General features: G+C 43.0%; 1 protein-coding gene across 2 annotated transcripts in view; it reads right to left on the bottom strand.

Moving 5' to 3' along the window:
* Nucleotides 1-518: 518 nt before the first annotated feature.
* The window catches only part of mmp16a (matrix metallopeptidase 16a (membrane-inserted)), a 76222-nt gene continuing 51003 nt past the window's right edge, over nt 519-25737 (bottom strand). For both annotated transcript variants that reach the window (XM_006806315.2, XM_006806316.3), the window contains 5 exons: nt 22402-22613; nt 11220-11358; nt 5891-6041; nt 5225-5340; nt 519-2868 (listed from right to left, as the gene is read on the bottom strand). In XM_006806315.2, coding sequence (XP_006806378.2) covers nt 2534-2868; nt 5225-5340; nt 5891-6041; nt 11220-11358; nt 22402-22613 — 953 coding nt within the window. In that variant the 3' untranslated portion in view covers nt 519-2533. The remainder of the gene's footprint in view (nt 2869-5224; nt 5341-5890; nt 6042-11219; nt 11359-22401; nt 22614-25737) is intronic.

Genomic DNA, 25737 nt, shown 5'->3' with positions numbered 1-25737 from the left:
TGTAGTGGAAAATTACTGGACACAAAGGACAGGGCATAGAGTCTGAGGTGTGTGTAAGTACGATGGAGTTTTGTTTCTCTTCACAGGGAGAAGATGCCCGACTGGTGTTAAGATGTAAGATGAACCAGCTACCAGACCAAGTGCCAAATTGGGAAAGCCAAGTTTCCCTACAAACTGCATCTCCTTTCCAACTTTTTAACCAACCATACACATATCTTATTTGTGTGATACAATAAAAACTTCCTTCACTAGTGTGGGCGGGTGTTTGACAGGTCCACAGCGCTGTGTAACTTGAACCTTCAACCATTTAATTAAACTTTGAAACTGTATATTTTACGTTTGCTCACCAAGAAAACATAAGAAGCTTTCACACTTTAGATGTAGTCTGCAATAATCTTATGATATTTAACCCTATAAAAAACACTAAAGCTAAAAGGATTTAGATGCCTGAATGAAAATTAACACGGTTTCAAAATGCAGTCTACCTGCTGAGTTTAAAAAAACGAGTAGAGTTTGAAGGCGGTTCTTCAATGTATATTGATCAGTTTATTCATTCAATCGGGACATGTTTTTCTCTTGTCCCAAAGTCTTACACAAACAAGTCATTGTGACATGTCCAAGTTGTTTTGACCAGAAAACAGGAAAGAAAAAAAAACAAAACAGTATGTGATCATGAAAACAAACACACATTCAAAGACTACCCGTCATGACTCCATGACACTACGTGTTTGGTTCAGGCCAATTTGACTTGCCAATCACCCAAATGTACCACTTAAATCTTTTACAGTTTGTTTGTCTCGGATTTAATTGTAGCTGGAGGAAGGCAGGCGGTGGGACCGGGGTACACTTAAAAGATACAAAAGTGAACATAAACAGTATTTTTAAGAGAAAACTTCCTCCTCGGCTCGATGGGAGGGAAGGGGGTCCAAAGCCATGTTGAGCAGAACCGATAGGGTCGTACAGTAAATGCTTGCATGCACGTTGACACAGGCACTGATCTTGACTTGCTGTCTCACTTCAGTCTTCAGACAAGAGCATTCTGGGAACTGTGAGCTCTCTCAAACAAGGCAGTCAACAGGATTTTATTATTATCATTATTTTTTAATTAAGTCCATTCACAAAAAAGAAATAAAAAAACCCAAACAAACAAAAACAGGAATATGGGCCAAGGACAAATCCAGAAACAAGACTCCTGTCAGCCTGTCTTATGGAAATATCAAAACTAACAGTAACAAATACCTTAACACACAAAAATAGTGGCTTTACTCCAGAACCTTCCAACATCTTTTTTTTTTTAGTATACAATACATTACTTTCAGTACAGGCTGGACCTACTGTATTAATCTGTCCAGAATGGCTCAGCAAGCCAGTGCTGAGGATTCTGAGTAACGTAATAAAATTCATAAAATACCAACCACAAGAAGCAATTAAGCAGCTTCTTTAAAAAAAGGAAGAAGAAACAAAAAGAAATAATAGCGGTATACAAATTAAAATAATTAAAAAAAAAGAAAAACACCAAGAACAGCAAAACCAAGCACAAGTAGTATGATGTATAATTAAGGCGAGTTAAAATATTGCAGAATAATTTGGCCCCTGTGTCTCAAACAGACTGCCACAACAGTCAGAGCTCCCCCCAACTCGTAATCGCTGCAAGGATCCAGAGAAGGGAAAGAAGGAACTAAAGAAAGAAAGAAAAATGTGATCCTCTTTGGAGAGAGATGGATTTTATTTGGTTTTGTTTGGTCTCTTCTTCAGGGATGTCTTAAAGGGAACAGTGAGGACCTCTTTTCTCACATGAATTCCAATAAAAGAAGAAGAAAAAAAGAAAAAACAAACATAAAAACAGATGAATGATTGGTTACGTAATAAAGTTGTGTTTATCTGAGACTTATTTTTTTATTTTTATTTTTTTCTGAGCCCAGTCTGAAGCTGGAGGAGGGGAGGGGCACGCGGATCAGAAAATAGAAAGCTGTTTATCAACAACCTGATATGACACAGTTGACAATGCAGTGCCCTGTGGGAAGAGTGTTTGTTCCCCTGAAAGTCCTCCGTCTGAAAAGCAGTCGGGCAAAGAAACAAAAAGAGGACGGGGATAGGAAGTCGAGTTTCTGAGATACAAAGTGATGCTGACCCTCTTGTTGAATTTTTCTTTTTTTTTTTTTTTTTGTTCTCATTATTTTTGGACCGGGATCGAAGGTCACATCCGACAAAGATCCGCCTCCACAAACTGTCCCTCTGGGCCCCGTTTGTTAAAAAGGCTGGGGGCTGGAGAAAGTCAGCTTAAAGTCCTGGGAGTCGCCTTTTTTTAAACGCGGGATCACCGTCAGACTTCTCGGCTGGTTCTGCACGAAAGTATCGATCGCCGAAGAGGAGGAGGCGTGGCTTGTTGTTTTTCCCATAAAGCTGTCCAGTGTCCACCGTCCTCCTCTCTGTGAAAAGTGGGGGGGCTGTTGTACTGTTTTTCCACAATCCTCTTAACTCCCACCCTAGCTCTGCCCTCTCGTCTCTTAACCCCACCCCCCTCCAAAAAAATTCAAACCCATTCCTGCATGGAGCGTTTGCAGTACAGTATGTGGCGAGGCGTGCCCTTCCTCTTGAACTGCACCACGGTGTAGACCAGCACCAGCAGGCACAGCGCGAGCACGCAGGGGATCACTATGGCGATGGCCTTCACCGTGTTGGCCTCGTTGTCCAGCTCGATCACCACGTCCGAGTTGCCGTCGTCGGCCGGCGGGCGGCCGGGGTCGATGGGCGTCAGCTCGCAGCCCATGAAGTCCTTGAGGATGGAGCGCGGGTAGCCCGGTTCCACTCTGAGGAACTGGTTGCTAAACTTCCAGTACTCCTTCCCCTTGTAGAAGTAGGTGAAACCTGAAGCAAGGACACACGCACACAAAAGTTGTTAAAAAGTGATTTAGCACATTTTCAACTAATGCTCAGCTCTGTCAGTACTGTCACAATGTGCATTAAGCTGTCACCGAAAAGCCATCAAACTGGATATAATGATAACAATTTCATTCAGCTGACGGAAAGGTCACCAGCTAGGGCGAGTGCTAAAACGTGAGGAATACGTCACATTACTAGCTTATAAGCCATTTGCTGTTAGATCCTCATCAATACACGTCAGGCATCATTTTTACTGCTAACATATACTGAAGTAACCGGGCACAACTGTTGCTTTGGAGGAAGCTCTTTCATGTCTTTTTATGTATTTAATAAAGTCACAAACTATTCAAAGAATTTATTACTAATTGAATCTTTAAAAAAGAAATCACCTTTTATCTTAAAAGGAATAAAATTATTCAAGCGAAGTCAAAATAAAGATAAGCCAGTAGTGTGTGTGCTGCTCTGATGCTGAGCCACTGTTACGGTTTCAGTTCAGTTGTTCTGCTGGGATATCTGTGTCTGTCCCTCAGGACTAATTATACCAGTCATGAAAGAGAAAACACACCCGAGCGGGAGTCAGTCCCCATAGCTACGCTCACACAAAAGCGCAGCAAATGTCACTGGCAAACAAGGCGCTTTCTAAGCCACGAGAGCGACGGTCGATTATGTGACGGGACGTGAGGGCAACTGTCCCACCTCTCCACAACGGCTCTAGCGATGGAAAAAAACATCATGAAACACAAAGAAACTATTTTTTTGTTGTTCCATGCCCACAATATGTTCATTTCAAACTAAACTTTGCCTCCACCGTCCCTCAAATGCTCACTGGGAAAATGTGCCTTGTAAAACTGGTACGGACAGCCTGGCTGAATTCTCGAGCTCGCCTCTCCCTCGTTGGCCTCCTTTCACACTTTGTGTTTGTCCATTTATTATTTATGCGCACTCCTCTCTGAGAAGATGAGGAAAGAAATGTTCTAAATTTCCAGGCGAGGGAGGCCAGCGCTTTTTAAACAACGTGTCGGTTGGAGATGGTTCGAGCGAGGAAATGAAACAGCGTAAGGTGGGATTTTAGATGAAAGAGGGGCCGGCCTGGCCGAGTGGGAGACTTGATCACCTTGTCGGGCACAGCTCTGTCTTCACAACCTGACTGCGTATAGTGAGACAGGCCAAACCACACAATGCCCTTTGAATTAGTATTTAGAGCTCAGCTGAGTATTGTGATCAGCTGATGAATTACAGCCACTGTCGGGATGCTCCTCTTTCTGATCTGGCAGCAGGTTCTGTCACACTTTTCTCCTACATTTAACCCAAATTAAGCGAAAAAGGGTTTTTGTTAGAAATAGATCCACATGAAGACGAACTATACAGCTCCATAACAAGTAGAACTATTCACTGAGAGACACAGAGGGGGAGAGCAGATGAGAGGTCAGACAGGCTGAGCTTGTGTGGGTTAGAACCAGGTCAACGTCGCCCTGGGCTCCCTGCTCCGAAACGTGCCGTCTCATACACACTGTCGTGGGCTACAGTGGCGTGCTCAATTACGCCTGGTGATCTGGGTCAGTGTTGCGAGCGGTCCACTTGGCGCGCTGTCTCGGCAAACAGCCGGCTCGCTCAATAAACGAAGGCCGACACATTTACGTGCAGAAACATACACAAACAGCCATCGTCCGCTTGGATATCAGTCCATCCTTCATGCTCTGATTGATGCACGCTCCACCTGGCCTCACCGGCAGAAACGCCCAGCTACAGGTCTGGCGGGGGATCTTCGACACAGATGGCGCGAGCTTTCAACACCACCTGCTCTGTTTTTTCCAAACGACTTGCAGCCAAGACCAGACCCCAAACCCACCTGGCACGGTGCATCCAATGGGAAAAGATTATTTTTGTAGCCTTGCCATCTGAGCGGCCTATCGTTGAGCTCCCTGCGAGATTTTAATCCCGCCTACCCAAGCCTGAAGAGAGACAGTTGGCTTAAAACCGGAATGAGCACCCAGCGGTGGTCTTGTCCTTTCTGCTTTCCACAGTCCGGCTCCGACTGGGTCTTATGGCATTCAGAGCAGGAAGGACCGATTACGCAATATTTACTTGTGAAGCAATTCATAAAAAACAGGGAAAAATGTATTTCTGGATGATCTGACCTGCTTTTTGTTTGGAATATGCAAAAAACATTTCCCTCTGTATTGCATGTATGGAAGCGTGCCACACACTGAGACTGTGTTTAATAAGTGGGGCAAATTTCAATCAATGCTACCCTGCCAGTGACCATCTGAAATCAATGCAGCCTGGCAAGCAAACTGCGACTTGCTTGCCAAACCAGAGTATTGTGCAGGACAAATCGTACCATTGGCTTTGTCCACGAAGGCCCCCTGTGGCGATTCAGGCACACCTCTCCACACTGTGATAGGCTTAGGATAGCCAAGGTCCATGATTCTCATTTCCTCATTGTAGCGCCAGTACCTAAACAGGAACAAACGATGAGCCACGGGAAGACAAAGCAGGTACTATAAGGCTAGAGGAACACAGGGCTGAAAATGGAAACAGATGGTATTTTATGAGTATACCTAGTATCTTACTATCACACTGTCAGCTTCCTCTAGTGAGTGAATCCAACTAATACCTATCATAGCAGGTGTGAGAGGCATGGGGAAAATCTAACTCTATCCCACATTTTCCCTGAACCTTTTTTACCCTGATGATGTGGGACAGCAGACAAACAAAGAAAACTAATGAACCGTCCTCTACGAGGAGTCGCTGACCTGATTTTGTAGCAACATATTACAGATGGTTCTTTAGCACAAGTGTTAAATGAAATCAGGTTGAGAGCGACTCTGTGCCAGATCAGAAACACTACTTTAAAACATTCTTCCCGTTCTTGTTTAGTGATACTAAATATCCACCAACTTAAGATCATACGCTTCGCTTTTAAGAGACCTTTGCAGGCTAAATTTGCACACGGCTTTCAAGGAAGAAAGTCCAGATCTGATCTAAGACCTCCACTCGTACTCACCTGTCCCCTTTAAAGAAGTAGGTTTTGGCCACATCCTCCCACCACAGGGCGGTGTCGATGCTCTGCGAGGGCATGCCGTGGGCAAACTGGGAGATGTCCTTGGGGTATCCGGACTGCAACACCGTGTCCTTAAACACCCAGAACTGCTTTCCTGCATATCAAGAAAGAGAGTGAGAAAAAAAATTAGAAGGAGGACGAGTAACCGTGGGGATTACCCTCCGGGGGGGGGGAAGCAAAAGCCCCCAAAACGCACTGAACACACGGCAGGCAATAACCTGTTGCGTTGTATTACTGTATTTGATGCTGATACTGTTGAAAGAGGGAACAGAAATGGTGACAAGCTCCACTTGCCCTTGCTTAGAGGTGCTCTGGGAACTTTTTGGCGCTGGCAAACTGAGCTGGTAGCTGCTCAGCTGTGATAAAAGGAAAAAAGCTGCAAAGCTTGTGGGAAAACTGGCAACCAAACAGTCAAATTAAAACCTTTATTTTTTAAAAGTTTCCTGGATCCATGAAGCCAAGTAAATACTTGGGTTGTGATATTGTTGCTGAAATATTAAAAACCATATATCTTTTTCTGCTTTGTTCCTCGCCTCCATTTTTTCCTCTCTACAGCCTCCTTCCTGTGGAGTAATTAGGTTAAACAGCACATTTCTGACACCGCGTGACCCCAGGAAGTGCGTTTCTTCATCAATGGTGGAGGCGTAGGGTGGGTCAAGAGGAAATGTGTGTTGGGGTGTGTGGGGGGAGGTACGTGGCAGAAAAGAAAAAGGGAAAGAAGGAGTTGGAATGACAAAGGCAGAGCAGATGGCGTTTTTATTATTCCCTTTATATGATTAAATCAAATGAAACGGAGCCTGAGGCTATGAATGTTTGCTGTTTTATGAGCGGGAAAAGAGCAATCATCGGTTTAATATCTCCAAAATACTTACAGTATTTCTTTCAATAATCGCGGCGCTGACAAAAATAAATCAGGGTTTGGAGGAAAACATAAAAAAGGGTTGACAAGGAGGAGTGTGTGACATGTGCAGATGTCAGACACACACACAGTACGCTTCAGTCGCCTCTGAAACTCTGTAACATTCAAGACATTGAATATAAGTTCAATATACTGTAAGTAAATTTAAGTTTTTTAAAGCTTGTTTTTAAGACAAAAACAGAGAATCAAACATTCAAACAGTGTTTGCAGAATCTGATTAACTGGCTGTGTTTAAAGAGCCGGATCCTCGCGCCTCCCTGGTGTCTAACTAAACACCAATCAGCCTGAAACACTACATGGAATTTCTGCAGGGTCAGCTTTACAGATGACCACACAACTTCTTTCTTTCTTTTTTTAACAAATGCAGGAAATGGATGTCAAATAAGGGAGGCAAAATCCCAGCAATATCTGGCCTCATTCATTTTCTTCACAAATTCCCCATGTCTGACATTTCACCCTAAAGTATTTAAACAATACGGATACGTTAGAGATGGAAAGGTGGAAGGAACAGTAGGACAGGGTGTTGGCTGAATGTTAAATGGGAAGGCGAGACCTGCGACGGCCTCTTTTTTTTCTCAAAAGGAAATTCCTGCCATTTCAAGTCATTCTCTCTCAGCGCTCCGCTCACCGTGGGTCACGCTTCCTCCCGGCCTTGATACGCCACGCTAACACGCCACACCCTGAGGTTAATAGTGACCCGTCCCCAGAAAGAATGAGTTCAAATTGATTCATAAAAAAACTCCCAAACTTTCCCTTCTCTCACTCTTTTTTCCCCCCAATCCTACATAGAATGGGATTCTCCGTTCTCGCTTTCTTTTTTAAATTGGAGTCGACTTGCATCGGCCTCCACATAAAAGTTGAGCTTCATCTTCAGAGCTATGAGAGCTGCTTTGATGTAGTGGTGGCTCTGGCATCTGCTGCACTGCAGCGACTAATCCCCCCCGCCTGCCCTCAACAGTGTATGAAAAGTGTTATATAGGATGAAGATTTGTTCCAAAAAGGAGACGCCTCCTCTTTACACAGGCCACACACAAAAATGGGAAAACCAGGAACCACACATGCGCCTGTGAGTACTTAACTTATTATGCATACGCACGCCCAGTGTGACCCCGTGGCAAAGCTGCTTTAATGTCTGCTTGAAATCATCGCGTTCAGATCTGGAAATGCATTCTTTGACACGGCGTTTAAGCAAAAATCATCGCAGGCTTTTCCATGTACAACAAACAGCCAGACAGTCTATGGAGAGTCTAAGTTTGTCAGATATTCTCCCATAAAACTAAAAACTGCTACAACTGCGCCGATGGAGCAGGAACAGTGCTGACTGCTACTACTGAACATAAACCAAACATAACCCCCATTTCTCACAAAAAACAGAAGTGTAAACTGACTGCTATTTTGCATGATACCTCCATCTGTAACCCTGTGGTATAAGGTAGGGAGCAGTAAATGTACTAAAAGGTTACACTGTGTTAGAAGAGTTCCTGCTCAGGACCCGAGCATTCACCCTTTCACTGAGCATTCACCCTTTCGGAGCCAAAATGCCAGGGTATTAATGTTTTGGCTAAAATTAGATGTTCTGTCCTAAATGTTTTATTTAGTCTGGGGCAATGAACATTCATACCTAAATTCATTATACCGTCCCCTCTTCTCTACTTAATGTTTCAGATTAGAATCTGCTGATGAAAATATCTTTGTTTGAGACATTTTATCCTGCATTTAGCTATCGAGTGCATACAAAAACCTCTTTATGGAGTAACAGTTTTACAAAGAACAGCCAAAAACAGTAAAAATGTTAATAAAACTTTATATAATTCATGGAGTTAACATTAGCTGCACTTGGTAGCTAGCTCTGATGCAGAAGTGACAAGCTAACAGTAAGTGGCTAACAGTAAGTGGCTAACAGTAAGTGGCTAATAGAAAACATACATTACTGTAGAGTATTATATAAAAAAAACACTTTTTCTACTTTTGTTTTGCTTTATTAAACTTCTGTTAAGTTTTGAGTGTTTTTGCAGCACGTTTATATTTGCCGGTGTTTTCTTAAATTGCAGAGCATTTGACCCCTCATGGCCACCGTGAATATCTTCACTGACAATATACCACACAGGAAGAGAGCCAGACATAAGCAGGATACCAAATACCTGTGGCTGTATATAACTGTAACCAGCACCATGACCCCAAACTTGAAATAAGACCCTACAAGAATACGGAGAAAACCTCTTGAGCAAGCATTTGGAAACAGTGGGAGGAAAAAACTCCCTTTTAACAGGAAGAAACAAGAACAAAGCAGAACCAGGCAAAACTGGTTGGGAGTGAATTCAATGACATTTTTAATTTAAAATTCAATGTACACGCCAATACTGGTCCAGCCTACAGCTCGAGTTCAATGTGAGAGTTTTGTCTCTAAGTGATTAAAATTGGACGTGATGAGCGAGTGGTGAGTGTCACTGATCTTTTATGACTCTAGTGGGGACCATAGGGTTGCCAAATGAAAATCAGGTTATATTTAGAAAGACTTGAAACTATCAATCAAAGTCAAAATTTTCCCATAGATTTCTACAGACCTTTATTCTTTCTGCAACGATAAAAGTTGCCCCCTGCTGGTCATTAGAAAAAATGCAGGTTTAACCTACCACATTAGCCGAGCCTGCGTATTGTTGTGCTCTTAATCTGTTATAAAACAATATAAGCCATGTCTGCATAATTTAGATGTAGAGAGTAGCTTTGTCTGTCCTCTGACACAAAAGCCTCAATCAAGCTCTGATTGGATCCTGCCTCCCAGGAGGAAAATACATACCCCTATATGTGTGCTGTGCATACGCAGGGCGCCTCCGAGTAAAGCTGCAAAAGCCCATGCTAATCTGATTAATTTAATTTCAATTCACAACACAGCTTCTTATTAATCAACATTTCTCCATGTAAAACACTCTTCTTCTAAATCTGCCTGCATGGTGTTGCCAAACTGTGAATGGTAATTCTGTAAGGGCATATAGCCTGATTAGCAATCCACACAGCATGCCCGGTTTGACTGATGCGTTTAAAATTCATGCTGAACTTCTCGCGTCTCTGAAGAATTCAGCGAGGGAAACAACTAATACACTGACATTGGCGTAGGAACGAAGAGCACACTCTTAATGTATACGGTGTCTGTTTCCAGACCTGCCCAAAAAGCACTAAGCTAATCAGTGTCTCAGCCACGACAGCCAAAGCAGACTCCAACGTCCCCATCTGTGGATGTATTTTAAGAGAATTCATCAGACGAGAGCTGTTCAGAGTATATTCAAAACGCCTGGTTAGACGAGGAGTTAAAGTGCCGCCTTCTGCTTTCTGACCGACTTTCTTCCTAATTTTTCTTCCAAATGGTGACAGTCAGAACAAGGCCTTCTGGGAAATCAGCTGCGTGTGTTCAAATGAAAAAAGGCATTCTGTTAGTATGAATTTTCTAACTCTACCGCTGCCCAGTAAAGAGCAGGGTGGAGGAGAAGGCAGCGAAATCAAACTTGCAGAGCTCGTGGCACACCCGGGACCAGCAGTCTGCATTTCCAGGAATTGTTTGGTGTTGGAAATAGAAACGAGTTTGAGAGAAGATTTGTAGTTTTTTTTGTATCCCAGCAGAGTTTTGTTGTTACCTACGTCTCCTTTCATCAACACCCTTCCTTCCCCGCCTTTCCCTGCCTCCCGTCCTCTCTGTGTGTATGCAAATATGAGGGCTGTGTTTGTTTGCTTCTTTTAAGTGGCTTTGCAGCTTCAGACATAATTAGTCGTAAAGCTGTTTTGTGGGCTCAGTCTAGATTTGAATGTGAAGACAAATCTTTCAGTAAAGTAAAAAAAAAAAGAAGAACAATTAAAATCAGGTCTCATCAAACAGCGAGGCTCTCCTTGCACATGCTGTTCCAGTGATTTCCAAGACCTGTGCATACAGATTGTGTTTGACTGCAGTGGACAATTTTATATGAAAATATATCACTGGAGCAGAAAAATGCAACATATGCATTATTAAAAGGCAAAGCTGTTTGTGGTAAACTTTCCTACCAAAGCAAAACAACTGCTTTAATCCTCCCCAGACTAAACTCAGTGCAGTGCTCGGAGGGAGCACGATAACATAAAAAAAAAATCCCTCTATTTTCAACATACACACATGGAAATTGAATATAGGAGGAATGAGCATCCAGCTTATACAAGACGATGACTTGTGGGGATAACAGAGCAGACATGGAGCTACTGTAAGCCGGGACTGCACGGAGGCAACTGGGCTACAGCACTGCAGGATCAGATTAAAGCTTTATGATGCTTTGCCTGTAATGAAAAACAGCTTTACTAAACAGTGATGGTGGTGGAGTGTAAAGGCCTCACCTTTGAAGAAGACAAACTTGCCCTCGCTGTTCTCATAGACTGCGTCTATCTTGGGCGGCAGGCCTCTCCAGAACATTCGGATGGGCATGGGGTATCCCTGCATTACAGCGTTATCTTTCACTCGCCAAAACCAGTGGTCCTGAAAGGGAACAGAGGACTATGTTAGGAATAAATGAGAACCTTTTAGGTCTGACACACAGATTGTCAGAGGTAGAATATACCCTTAGAAAACTAAGTTGAAAGCATGATGTCTGCTGTCATCCTATAAAGACCTTTTTGGCAAAAAAAACCCCAACAACAAACAAAACCAACAAAAAGCCAGCTTAACGAAGATTTAGCTTTCCTCTTTCAGTGCAGCAGCAATCACAGGAAGAATCCAGTGTGTTCTAGAGAATAAGACGCACGCATGTGTGAAAAACATCATCAGAAGATCAAGTAGGAAAAAATGCACTTGAATGTTTCTAAGATCCCAAACAACACGCTGCCCTGATCTAAGAACAAACACAAACTACAGCTATAAGGAATTTCTGCATATAGTGACACAGCTGGCAGTGAATCTATCTGATACGCTGAATTCAGGTCAGCGCCTTGCTTTGCTGCTCATACAACAAAGCCTGCTGGTGACAGCCGTGATGCTTTTAAGCACATGTGCTTTCTCAGGTTGTCTGGAAAGCCTCGGCGACTGTCGCTACACATGCAGAGCCTGAAGAACATGCTGGAAAAACCATCAAGTAACAGGGAACAGGGGCAAAAGTGATAGCCAGGAGCTTTATGAGGACCCAAGGGGCTGACTTCTTTTTTGGGGGGGAGTGGGGGGGGTGGGGGGGGGAGTGGAAGGTGTGTCTTTTTGATGTTGGATGAAACTTGATGACAGAGGGAGCCGGGGAGAGACACAGCTGCAAAAGCCATTAGGACTCAGAAAGATGTCCCACCCTTTGGCAATGAATGGCCAATTGCACCTCCTTAACACGCTGGGCGCTCGGGCCAAAAAACCCGACCTCGTAGCGAGGGATGCAGGGGAGACAGCACATCATTGCACCCTGCCTCATTCACAGCGAAAGCTAAATAAACAGCCAATTTATCAAAGACTCTCTGCACAGCTCTCTTTCTCTCTCTTTGTCTAATCCAATTGTTTCTCTGGGACTCTGCACTCTCCCTGGACTCGTCCTCCTCTTTCTTTTCATTTCCCCTTGTCTCTCATTCCAATTCCTCTGCTTTTTCCTCCCCTCTCCCACTCTCGCTCCACACCTACTGCCTCCATAGATTTCAGTTGTTCAGCATTTTCTTGTGTACGCGGCCCGGCCGAGTAATTGAAAACAGATCAAAACTGTGAAATCCGAGCCATTTGAGTCCTTTTGACTTTATAAAAAGGGAAAATGTTCTTTCTCCCGCCTGCCCCAACTTCCCACTCCCACTCTGAAAACAAAGCTCGGGCGACTTGTAGAGAATTTCAGCAGGCGCTTCTCAATTACAGGAACGTTCAGAAAAATCAGAGCGAGTTCAGTCTTAGCGAAAGATGGAAATATCACACCGCTCTCCGCTTTGAGGAAAAGGGCGGTACGGAGTTTGTCACATATATAGTCTCATGGCACATGATGATGCATTCAGAGCGATGAGGCTGAATTCAAATCTGGTTTCTACAGGAATATAAATTCTGCCCTCCTGGATAAATAAAAAAAATCTGGTTCTACCGATGAGTTTCTGTGCTGAGGAAAGTTTGCGAAGCGGATCCCAAACTACCTCGCCAACAGCTGAACCGAGTGTTTTGTTGGCAAAATCAATACTGCACAACACATTGGTGTACTGCATGAAGTACCTGACCTGCTGAGCTGACAAATCAACAAAACACACACACACACACACACGATGGAGAGCACTTTGCACTTCATTAATTCTGAAATGAACAGGTATCTGTTTAGCGCATTAATTCATGAGGATTCTGCCGCAAGATGACTGGCAAATAATCATTACACAGAGACACCAATCAGCAATCACGACTAAAACCGTGTGCCTAATTAATGCTCGGATCCTCCTCGTTCCACCTTAACAGCTCTGAACCACCGCAGCATTGACACCTGACCTGTGGGAATATCTTTTGGTGTCTGCCACTAGCCAGTAGGGGTGGGGAAGATTATTGATGACTGATAGATTCAACAAACAAAACAGCCTCAAGTATCACTTGAGATTTAAAGTGGCACAAAATACTAAAATGAGGCGCAAAACAGCCATAAAATTACACTGAATGACTACAAAGAGGCGAAACAACAACAGAGTGAAGCCAAATGTGCCCAGACAGCCAAAAAAACTCGAAATGACTACAAAGAGATGCAAAAAAATCATAAAAGTGACACCAAAAAATGAGAAAGAAATGCAAAAGAACAAAAAAATGCAATAAAATGCACAGAAATCCAAGATAATTGCATATGTAGGCAAAATGATTAGTAAAGCATGCAAGTGAACATAAAGTTACACAAAAAGATGCAAAACAGCCATAAAATGACAACCAAGTGAGACAAAATGACCACAAAGAGAGCACAACAACAACAACAACAGCAAAGTGGCGTCAGACGTGTACAGAGATCCAGAAAATCATAAAAAGACTACAGATGCAAACGACCATAAAATCACAACATAAAGTGGTAACCAAGTGACACGAGACGATTAGAAAGCGAGAGGGGCAAAAAACCGATTACAGAGATTCAAAACAACTCAGCATCACTAATCTTTGTGAGCCGAGCGGAAACACACTGGTGTGAATTACACTACGCGTTCTCACGCCGACCCTTCACAGTGGCATGCTGGGTACATGACTCAATCAGACTCTTAGAAAGTTCGAGGCTGATGATTTACAGACTTTGCCCCGACGTAAAGCGCCAACACAGGAATGAAAAACAAGAACACGGCACATTTAAGAAGTGACTCAAATCGTTGAACACTGCATAAATACTTATCAATCAATGAAAATGAAAAAAATTGGCGTGAAATCTTTCTGCAAAGGACAAAAGAGCAAGTAGACCGCCCTGTTATTAGCAAAGAACGACAAGTGGAGACAATGAAGCTATTCCGAGAGATCAACGCTTTTTTGAATTTGTTGTGTAAAAATGAGGTTAAACCTAAAAACCTCGACACCCACGTCAGCCCTGGGTAAGCATCTGCTGCCGCCTTTTGTGTTTATGTGCCGAGAGAAGAGGTGAGAATATGACAGACAGTGATATTTGGATGACAGCCGCGTTGACCTCTCACTCGTCTAACATGACGCACGCACTCGGCTTGAGTCGTCAGCAGAGCACGGGTGCAAATATTTCAGACGGACGAGGATTGAGGTCACAGTTATTTATCTGCCGAAGTCTACTCTGTTCGCTGAGGAACTGAACTCTAGAAGATTTTTTTTTAAAATACATGTGCGCTGATGCATTTTGTACGCCTTCTACATGTGCTCAAGGCCAAGAAGCAAGACTGCAGGGACGTAACTGTAACTGCTGTAAATAATGAAGCGCGACCTTCATCAGCGCAACAAAACACGGCAGCTTTCACTTCTCAACCTGCAGCTCTTTCTTTCCATTAGATTTTAATTCTAATACGCCAGCTTTACAGTTCATCTTTGCGGGGACATTTTCCAATCCAATAAATGTCAGCGCAGCGCTCTGTGCACGATGTAAGCCTCCATCCCCAAAGTCAAGAGTGCAGAACGGTGTTTAGCAGCTCCGGCATCAAACTGCCAAAATGACTGGCTGTGTTATCAGTTTCTGCAATTTTATACTCTGAAATAAACTTCAGTCGTATTTTTTTTAGAGAACAAAAAGTGATTTCATGGGAAACAACAATTGCAACTGTTTATTTTAACAAGGTGTGTTTATGTTTTGGGAAACACTATGTCATCATGGGAAATTTGCCGCTGTTAAAAAGGCTAAAAAGCAGGGGTGTCAAACATAAGGCCCAGGGGCTAGAATTGGCCGAGCAATGGCTATAATGGAAAATACAATGGATGGCATAAATTTGTACCTGTATTTGCTACACCAAAGATAGAATAGATAAACCATAGAATGACTTTCTGCTTAGTGAGCAGAACTTCTTCTATAATTTTATGCAGAAAAGCTGAGATGTGCTGTTAAAATTACACTTCTTCATCCAATATTAAGATATCTCAGGGATTAAATTAGTAGTTAAATGTCTGTACGTTGACAGAAAGTCAAGTTCCACTCCTCTTGTCCAACCTGAGATCAAAGTGGGCTGTACGTGGCCCCTTGATATAAAATAAGTTTGACATTCCTGCTCTGAAGCACTGAACCAATCTCACAGGAGGACATTAAACATATGGTAAGAGAAAAGGATCAGAGAGTTAGCTTAGCTTAACATAAAGATTAGAAAATGGGCAAGCGGCCGGCACATTTCAAACTGGAATGTGGGTACAGATTAAAACAAATGATAACACATTATTAAGTGAAATTCAGAGGTGCTGGTAGGGCGTTTGTTACCTTTGAGCATGCCCAAGCTGGCTGCTTCCCCCCTGCTTCTCATCTTTCTGCTCAGTTAAACTAAGCTAAGCTAATCACCCAGAGGCTTTAAAATTAGACACGAGAGTGGTGTTCAGCTTTTCATCTCTCTTTCTCTTTGAATTCTCAGGACACCTGAAAAAGAAGTCTTACAATTGTCCGAAAACTGAATTGGTGGCATTAAAAATCCACTCCAGACGCGCGCTATTTTTGGACTCTCTCTCTCTCGCTTTTCATTCCACTGCTGAAAAAGATATTAAGAAGACACGACAGCTCACTGCCCATTTGGCAACTGCTTTCTCATTAATGGATGTCATAGTCAAGGAGCGTGGCTCCGGCATCGGCAATCCTGAACAGCGAGGCGCCCCGCGGCATCCCAGAATCCCCTGCTCTATATCTGTCCACACGAAGGAAGGAAGTGTCCCTCAGTGAGTGGGCGAGAGGGGTGGTAGTTTCCATTATTATATGTCTATATAACGGGCAACGCACCAATAATGGAAGCTAGAGTAGATGAAAGCATTAGTGTTTGGTGGAAGCTTATATATAGACTTGTAGGGGAAAAAACGTATACCTGCATGTGGGCACAACAAAAGGCTCTAATCCTGTCCATGTAATGCAGCTACAAGTGTCTGAACATAATGAGTCACAACGACAGCAGAGACATAGTGGGTGAAATGAATTTGGAGCTTTAAACTATCACCTAACAACAGCTACAACAATTTCTATAGCACCGCTTTCACAGAGAGGTTTTACTTAACTTTAATAAAAAAAAATAGCTTTAGGGATAAAAACTACTTTGGGAATTAAAGAGACCTTATAGCACAAAGAAAAGCATGAGCACAGTAATTTCCCTTTTTGTAATCCTTGCATCCTTGTTTTGAATTCTTGCTCCATAAAAGCAACACTGCAGCTATAAGAAAAGCATGTTGTAGGGAATGTTTAGTTAAAATCCTCAAATCCCTGTTTGGATTTTCTGCCTCTAAAAACTGACAAGACAGCAGTGAGCCATGAACCCAAATCCAAACTTTAATTATGATGTCTGAGACTCCATCCATATTTTACTACAATCCAAGCCTGATGGGAGTTGAACGAACTCCTGGAAACTTTTTTTTGGTCTGCTTGTTGTCAGACAGCATAAGCGTCACACGCGGGCACGTTTGCGGTACAGCGGGAAAAAACTGGTTGCAATTAAAGCCTGAGAAAGCACTCTTCACCGGTGTACGCATGCATATACATGAATGTGTGTGCTGCTTCCAACTCCGGTGGGAGAGCATATGGCCTGCGGGTTCACAGAAAGTTGAACCTGAAGTGGCTGCGACCATAAAACAACAGTAACTTTGTAGCTTTACGGGGCATTTACCGTTGACACTGGATCTGTGAAGTCATCGGTGAACCCCGGGTGACCCCGTGTCACTTCACTAGGAAAGAAAAATGAGCCACCGTAAAAAAACCACCTTTAACAAGCATGACTCCCGGCCTGGCTGTGTAGATTAATGTTAACCCGTATAAATCAGACATCTTTCAGCACTGCTTGAAAGACTAGTCTATCCCAGCATTCCTTATAACAAGGACTTCTGCATCATAAAGAGCCACAATCAGGGCGTCTCAGCCCTGAATGTTACTCATCGATCCTGAATCTGTAACGTTACGTGAAAGTGGAACATTTTTCCCAGCGAGTCTTTGATAATCTGCTCTCCGTTTTAAATTCACAGGGTGGAACATGTGAATATTTTCTAAAAGCAGTAACCTTTGTCTCTGCACGGCAACGTTATCGCTCTTGATTCACTGTTTTCTGCTGCTGTTTTAGTGCCACTCATTAAAAATACCTTCTTGAAGGTCTAGAACAGCAAAAATATTTGATGAGTATCCGACAGCAATCATCCAAATATCCTGGAAAATTGATAAGAGATGTACCGTATACAAACCTGTAGCCTCCTATATGTTTTAAAACAGAATACTTGCGATATCCAAAGTTTCAACATACATCTTTATCAGAGTTGTGCCCTGAATGATAATTTTAAATACAACAATACTTTTTCCTGCAGCCTATTTTTCCTTTTGTAGACCAGCGGGTCCATGTGAAAAGAAATCCAAGCTCTGAATTGCTCTAACAATGAGCTGCAAAAGCCTACTATGATGCATATCAACAATGAAATTGCACTGAAAACCTCACTGTTCCCAGTGAATTTCACCAGATCACCTTCACTTTAAAGCTCCCTACTTTACATTGCTGGACTACCTGTGGACCTCAGGGGCGGCGGGACCGCTGAGATCTCTGCTATAATGACTTTGCATCGACTGGCCTTTGGTTTTCCAAAACAATCAAGCTGGGATGGTGAGTACAACCCAGTTATGCGGGGCCAAATGGACCCGCAGAGCAAAGTAACCAAGCAAGGAATCAATCGAACAATCAAGTAAAGAACAAATCTGCCTTGTGAAGTTAAAAAACCTCCTGAAAACTCAGCGAGCCATCGCTGCAGCCAGTCTGTAGACTCGTGCGTGTACATTGGCTGGTTCTGAAGGGAATTTATCAGAGTCCGGAGTAATCCAAACATCTCTAATTATGATTCCAGATAAACTGTTTTACAGTTGGGCAGCTTCATCTACCAGGAGGAAAGAGGCGTTAACACGATACGTCAGTCTGCTCGCAGAAAGTTGGCAAAATACTCACTGAGAATCAAGAAATATTAGGACCACCTGCTCCTCCCGAAAAGCACACTTGGAGAGGGAATCCAAGTCAAAACCGTGATCCCTTATTCATTTCACTTCACTAAACACACTTGATTCACGGGCCGAGACGCAGATTACTCTAAGGGGAGAACAAATCATCATGACTCTGATATTGCTGGTGGTCTTAACGATGTGAACACAGTGGATTTACAGCTACGCTTACATGTGTTCGGCAAATCTTTCCCCTCCGCTCCCCGGGATGTTTAGGAAAATGTGAGGCGGTGCCAGTGAAACGCTGAAAGCCAACAAAATAATGGAAGCACCATGCCAATTTAACATAAGTGGATGCCCACTTAAGCCGAGCAATTACAGGTTCCCCCCTCTTATTTAGCACACTATCATTAACTAAGACAAATTGCAAACATGATGTCTTTTGCATACAGGTTGTTTTTCAAGCACTGTGCACATAAGCTATCAAACATCACAGCTTTACGTTACAGAGTTTGTGAATTATGAAATAATTGATAATACAGTGCTTAATAGAAAAGTGGCAGGACTAAGCCAAATGATGCGTAACAAAACGAGGCTGCAGTGTACAGATGAGCAGCAAGTGGGACACAAAAGAAACAGCTGAAATATGACTTCATCAAAGCGCTCCTTATCGTTTTCATATCCGTTTGCTAAAATGGGCTCTCTCCCCACAAACCATCACATCTCTGCAGGTCCATTGCATCCTGGAGAACTATTGGAACATACAATAATAAAAATGATTCTTTTATTTTGAAAGTGTAAATATAGCAATACACAAAAATAAAATCAATACAAAAAATTACTGAGCAAAGGGTTTAGGCTAAAACTTTAGCTTATTACACTTACACCCTTTTATAACAGGTATTCATTTATAAATAACTGGACATTATTAACTTGAGCTTATTGTTGTTATTATCTATATAACTAGGAAGCTCATTCTCTTTCTCTTGACGATACTTTAAAGATATAACACATTTTGGGATCACCTTAGCAGAAGGCATCGACAATATCATTTCCTAAATGTTGCCAACATAAACAAAGGCAGTAAAATTTTAGCCTGATTTAAAGATAAAAGCCATTTTTATAAAAGTTTGACCTTATTTGACCTTGAAGAAGAGGTCAGAGGTCCAAGGTGACATGGCATTTAGAATCAGCATAGATCATCACCTGTATGTTGTCAATACAAACAATGGCAGGTTTCAATAGTTCCAAGTAGCATTATTATCACTTTGACCTTCAGATTAATCTATTGGCTTTGAAGGAGAGGTCAGAGGTCAAATGTGACATGCTATTTTAAATCTGTCAACAGTACTTACTATATGCTGACAATATACACCACACTAAGAATCGTACTTTCTAAGTTATGAGCCTTTTTGTCAGTTTTGCACCAATAAATCGTGAGGATGAGCTTGAAGATGTCGGTGGATGGAAGCCAAATTTTAGCATGACCCCCGCTACACCCCTACAAAGTTCTAGCAGAATTCATTCACAATGTTCGGAGCTATCGTGTGTCCTCATCACAACTGCCAAGGACGTTTACTTCTTTTACAGAAATACATCTTTCCAATATTTACCCTGACCCCTGCCTTTTAAACATACCAGTGTCTAATTTTAAAGAGCCTCTAGAAGCAGATTCTTTTGTGCTTTACACATCTTCAGCACAGTGCTGAGATCAACAATATCCTACAATTTTAAGGTGTGAGTTATATGAAATGGTTGGCTCATAACAATAAAATCATGACATCCCTTGTTTTAGGTCCTCACAGTAAAGCAGCGGAGCACATACACAGCATCCTTCCACCAAGGCTGAAAATTCACTCAACACCGAGCATCAATCGAGTCTCTTGATCCAGAAGAATCCAGGTTTGTGTCTGAAACCTTCTTGTGAATATAAGGATGATTTCTCACCTCACTGGTTTTTTTTCCTATTTTAATTGATATTTAATTGTAATAAATAAATATAGTCTGTGGTTCAAGCCCCACCTCTGCAAAACTGTTGTTTTTGAATAATCCTGAATCCTGCAAACAAACTAAACCAATCACATAACCTCTTTGGCAAAGGTAAATATATAGGTAGCCATAAATAAAAAAAAAGAATGAAATATTCATGTAGACTGAGAAAAAACAATGCTTGGATATATAAACAGATTAGATATAAACAACATCAAAGTCATGCTTGAGACGACCAATGTGATAAAATAAGACCAGGAAACTTCTGCAGCAGTGCACCACATTTTAATTTCAGACGCTGGGATCACTGGGACAGATATTTAGAGCCTTTCTCCTTCACTTCCTAAAGTCATAAAACATTTGGCTGATTGCTGAACATCTTTTTTATCTCAGCACTACCTCTGAGCTCTGTAGAAATCCCATGATCCTCATCACTCCATCAGGACAGGCTGTTGCCCTGGGAGTAATGAAGGCTGACAGTAGCTGCTGCTGCAGGCACCATGTGAAAGAGAGAGGCTGGACTAGACTACTGTGACAAGCAGGTATTGTTTCCACAGCCAAACCGGGCTCAGTGTGGGCTTCGAGTCTAATTTTGGGTAAATATCCTTACAGGTAGCAGCTTCAGCTCCACGAGTCCTTTTTTTTTAAATTTATTTTTTGAGTCAACAAGAAGAAATTTGCAGCGAGGGGTGCAGAGAGGACGAAAACTGGTTTTACTCTGGCTCCACAAGTCTCTTATTTAACCAATGAATACTGTCTATTTATATCCACAGAAAATACAGTCACACTCACATAAAGCATCAGAGGCACTCTTTCTCCTTTCTGTGGAGAACACAGGACAGCTTTGTGCAGCCCCAGGGTTTTTCTCTGTTCCTTACTGCATGTTGCCAAGGTCTCGCTCTCACAAGCTAAGACCAAGGATAAAGATGTGTGTTTTTTCTCTTGTACTGGAATGAAAACCAAGCCGAGCTTCTCTAGAGAAGGAGAAACTGTATTCTACTGTGCACTGCATGCCTTTCCTTCTTTGTAAATTCTAGTTCAATAGACCCCAAGTTAACAAGGAAGTCTTCCTTCAGACATAATAGCCTCTTTAATAATGGCATAAAATACAGAGGCAATAGCTTCAAGAGAACAGAACAGGTTCCACAGTATTTCTACAAGCTAGAACCGCACTGTGAAACTGTGAAATAACTTATATTACCATCAAGTGAAGTTTTTTCACACTATGCACATGCTAAACATGAAGCAGAATAACAGAAAAAGCTCTCATTTAGCTCATAATATTTAGATAATCCTTCAAACTCACAGCAATTTATTCTGCATGTAACTACAAACCAAAACAAGTAACTGATGATAAGAAACACAGGATGCAATCAATTTAAAATCATGTATATTAGATCCTATTATATGTACTATTGTGTATTATACGATTACACATTTTATATTACACATATTTATAATACATATTTACAATATTGTTGTTTCAAATGGAGATTATATCCTCAAAGCTAAACTTTGTCGATATCTGTTTAATCCGATTAGATGCTGCAAAATGAGACTGTTGAGCATGCTAACACTGACCTTATGACCTGCCGTGAATCCTACCATAAGACCGAGCCGGGCTGCTATCAGTCTGAAATTGAGCTCTCTTGTTAGTAGGATTCCCAGAGTATTTTCATGTATTTATTATTAATTGTGTTTTCATATATTTAATAAAATATTTATCGCAATTTTTCTCTGTTGGTCTTAATTAAGACTAACAGAGATGGACTGTAGGGTCAGGTTCTTCTTGTGTTGGTGTTATCAGCTAGTCAAGTTATGTATTACACCCAGACGTATGGTGCAGGGATGAAGTCTCTTCTAGCTCAGTGATGATTTGGACTGGGAACAATGATTTCTGTGCTCCCACACAGCTAAGAGATCCAGGCTATTGGTAAAAGAAAAAAACAGCTCTTGGGTTAAAAACTTGAGATTGCTGGAAACAAACCAAACGTGAAGAGCCCCTAGCTTTGTTTTGATATCACATGCTGTTGTTTTACCTTGAAGACGAACATCTCCCTTCTCAGTATGGCCAGAGTGTTGAAGCCTCCATCGCAGATGTTGGGTTTAGCATTGGGCTGCGACGGTCGCGTAGGCAGCATTGGGAGTTGCGTCTGCCTGTCTTGTTTACGAGGGTCCGAAGGAGGATGGGAGCGAGGAGAGGGCGCCGTTGGCAAAGGCTTGGTGGGCTGGGGGAGTTTATCGGGCGGCCCTGCGGGGAGTCAGAGAAATACATCTTATACGTCTCCGCAACATGTTGTTTTGCTTTTTCATTACTTAACAAGTTAAAGCTAACCAGCACTCTGATCTTGCAGGAGCAACGAATGTTCAAGCCAAGTTTTAGTGGTGCCACTTGTAAAAACAACAACAAACAAAGGTAAGAAGTGATGAAGGCTGCCAACGAGGACTCAACAAAGATATGAGAGAGAAAGGAGTCCACGGATAAACAAGATGAGGTCATGCGGAAATCAGTGGGTAGATGTTAACACTGCCAAGTTTAGAGATTCAGCTTAGCAAAGCATAATATCATACGCTATAAAGACACAAAAAAACAAGGCCTAGCAGAATTAGGTTTTAAAAATGTAGATCATGTGAAGACCTGCCAGAGAGATGCCTGGGTGCCATGTCAAATTCATGAATTACTGTACATGATAAAGGGAAAGGAGTTATGCACACTCAGGCAGTTGATAATAACAAATGGGCTTTGCCTATGAATAACGCATGACGCTGCATGATTAACGCACTCTATGACTGTAAGGGGATGAGGTGCAGACAGACTGAGGAAGACAAGACTGTGACAAGACTAACGCTTGTTCCATGGTACTGCGCCTGTGTCACATTTGCACAGATATTTGCCTACACAGAGCTTTCTAGAGTTGTTTTCAGCCTGTGCTAACGAGATCCCGTGCACACTTCCAAAGATAAAAAATTGCAGTCTTAAAAGTACAGACGCTCATTTCACGTCAGCTCTTTGTGCTTATAATTTTGCTGACTGATTGGACCAACAATAACACCACATACTTGGCACGCTAGCCTCTATCTGACAGCAGACACTTTCTCCAGGTAGACGTTTCGATTCGTAGATCCCTACAGTCTGCCAACAGAGACCAATATTCGGCCCATAACGTGACAGAAAGACCTCACCTTAATCAGATAAAATGTATGATTTTAATGGCCTTCCATTCTTTCAGCAGACTTTCACAGACTTGCAGAATCAATGCCAAGGCCCACTGAAGCTGTCCTGGCAACATGTAGTGGCTACTTAGACATTTTACATTGGCTCTTCCTTTAATGTGTCATCCATCTGTAGTTGACAAACCAGACAATCGCAGGATTAAGCCATCACCCAGTCCACAAAACTGATCAGCGGGTCTACGCGAGAGTGATTCCATTCACTGACTGAAGTTAATCCCCTGAAATACATCCCAGATTAGTGGAGCCAAAGTACTCTGAAGTTATGTAAGCATGGGGGAGATTCACAGTCAGATGGACGTGTAAACAAACAGGCAAATGTGTACTTGCAGCTACATTGTGGTAAACCGACGACAAGAAAAATTAAACACAGCTTTTTTTGGGCAGATTTTGGCTCTTTTGGTCACCCTGTAATTTCAGCATCTGGCTGTCGTTAATTTACTGGAGATGTCCAGGTGGCCCACGTGTTACACCAGTACTGTGGTGACTGGCTGGACCAATCAGCTAATTCCACCGATCTGTGCACTTGAAAACAGGAATCTAATCAGCAAACTCTGTGGGTGGGTGTGGGAGACGAACTTCCCACACTTACAGATATTAGTGGAACACAGATGAAAACCCGCAATGCAGCCTAAGAACAAAGGAGCCTGGAGAGCCTTTACAAGGAACTGTATAACCACAGAATTCATTCATAAACCACTCGTAGTTCACGTTCATATAGCTGATCTGTTTGGATTTAAATAAATACTGTGTATTATGTAAAACACACAAAAAGTTCAGACATTTTTCATAGTGCATGTTTGAGGTACTTATTTTATTTTTAGTGGGCTACATACTGAATTTAGAGGACAGAAAGAAAAAAAAATCCTATCACACTAGTATGGACTCGATACTGATACCAGCACGAGTATCGATACTATTGATATTTGGCTCGATTTGCATCATGGTTTCACCTTCTCATGTTGCAATTAGTTGCAAAAGTTAGCATGCTCAACAGCATCTGCAAGAGCTTGGTTTGCATTGCCGGCAATAAGTCGGACTCGTTCCCGGTGGGTGATGGGCTCCGCCAGGGCTGCCCTTTGTCACCGGTTCTGTTCATAATTTTTATGGACAGGATTTCTAGGCGCAGCCAAGTGGCGGAGGGCTTTCGCTTTGGTGGCCTCAGGATCTCATCTCTGATTTTTGCGGATGATGTGGTTCTGTTGGCTTCATGGGGTGAGGGCCTCCAGCTCGCACTGGAGCGGTTCGCAGCCGAGTGTGAAGCAGCGGGAATGAGGATCAGCACCTCCAAATCTGAGGCCATGGTTCTCAGCCGGAAAAGGGTGGAGTGCCCACTCCGGGTCGGGGATGAGGTCCTGCCCCAAGTGGAGGAGTTCAAGTATCTCGGGGTCTTGTTCGCGAGTGATGGGAGAAGGGAGCCGGAGATCGACAGACGGATTGGGGCTGCAGCTGCAGTAATGCAGACGCTGCACCGGTCCGTCGTGGTGAAGAGGGAGCTGAGTGTAAAAGCGAAGCTCTCAATTTACCGGTCGATCTACGTCCCTACCCTCACCCATGGCCACGAGCTGTGGGTAGTGACCGAAAGGACGAGATCGCGGATACAAGCGGCGGAAATGAGCTTCCTCCGAAGGGTGGCTGGCATCTCCCTTAGAGATAGGGTGAGAAGTGCGGCCATCCGGGAGGGGCTCAGAGTAGAGCCGCTGCTGCTCCACATCGAAAGGAGCCAGCTGAGGTGGTTTGGGCATCTGGTAAGGATGCCCCCTGGGCGCCTCCTGGGTGAGGTGTTCCAGGCATGTCCCACCGGGAGGAGGCCCCGGGGCAGACCCAGGACACGCTGGAGAGATTATATCTCTCGGCTGGCCTGGGAACGCCTTGGTGTTCCCCCGGATGAGCTGGAGGAGGTGGCTGGGGAGAGGGAGGTCTGGGCCTCTTTGCTTAGGCTGCTGCCCCCGCGACCCGGCCCCGGATAAAGCGGATGAAGATGGATGGATGGATGTTGCAATTCCCTGACCACTACCTCAGCTGCTGCTCTCACGCCTACTACTAAAGCCATTAGCAGGATGTGAAGGGATGTAAGTGCAGAAACAGGAGGATGCCTGTGTGACAGAGAAACTTCAGAAGTATTACGTGACAGTCATGGTGGA

The sequence above is a fragment of the Neolamprologus brichardi genome, chromosome 9 (assembly GCF_056152115.1).
Source record: "Neolamprologus brichardi isolate AB-2024 chromosome 9, ASM5615211v1, whole genome shotgun sequence".
Classification (NCBI taxonomy): Eukaryota; Metazoa; Chordata; class Actinopteri; order Cichliformes; family Cichlidae; genus Neolamprologus; species Neolamprologus brichardi.
Note: the sequence above shows the minus strand (reverse complement) of the source record. Positions and strands in the feature narration are given on the sequence as shown.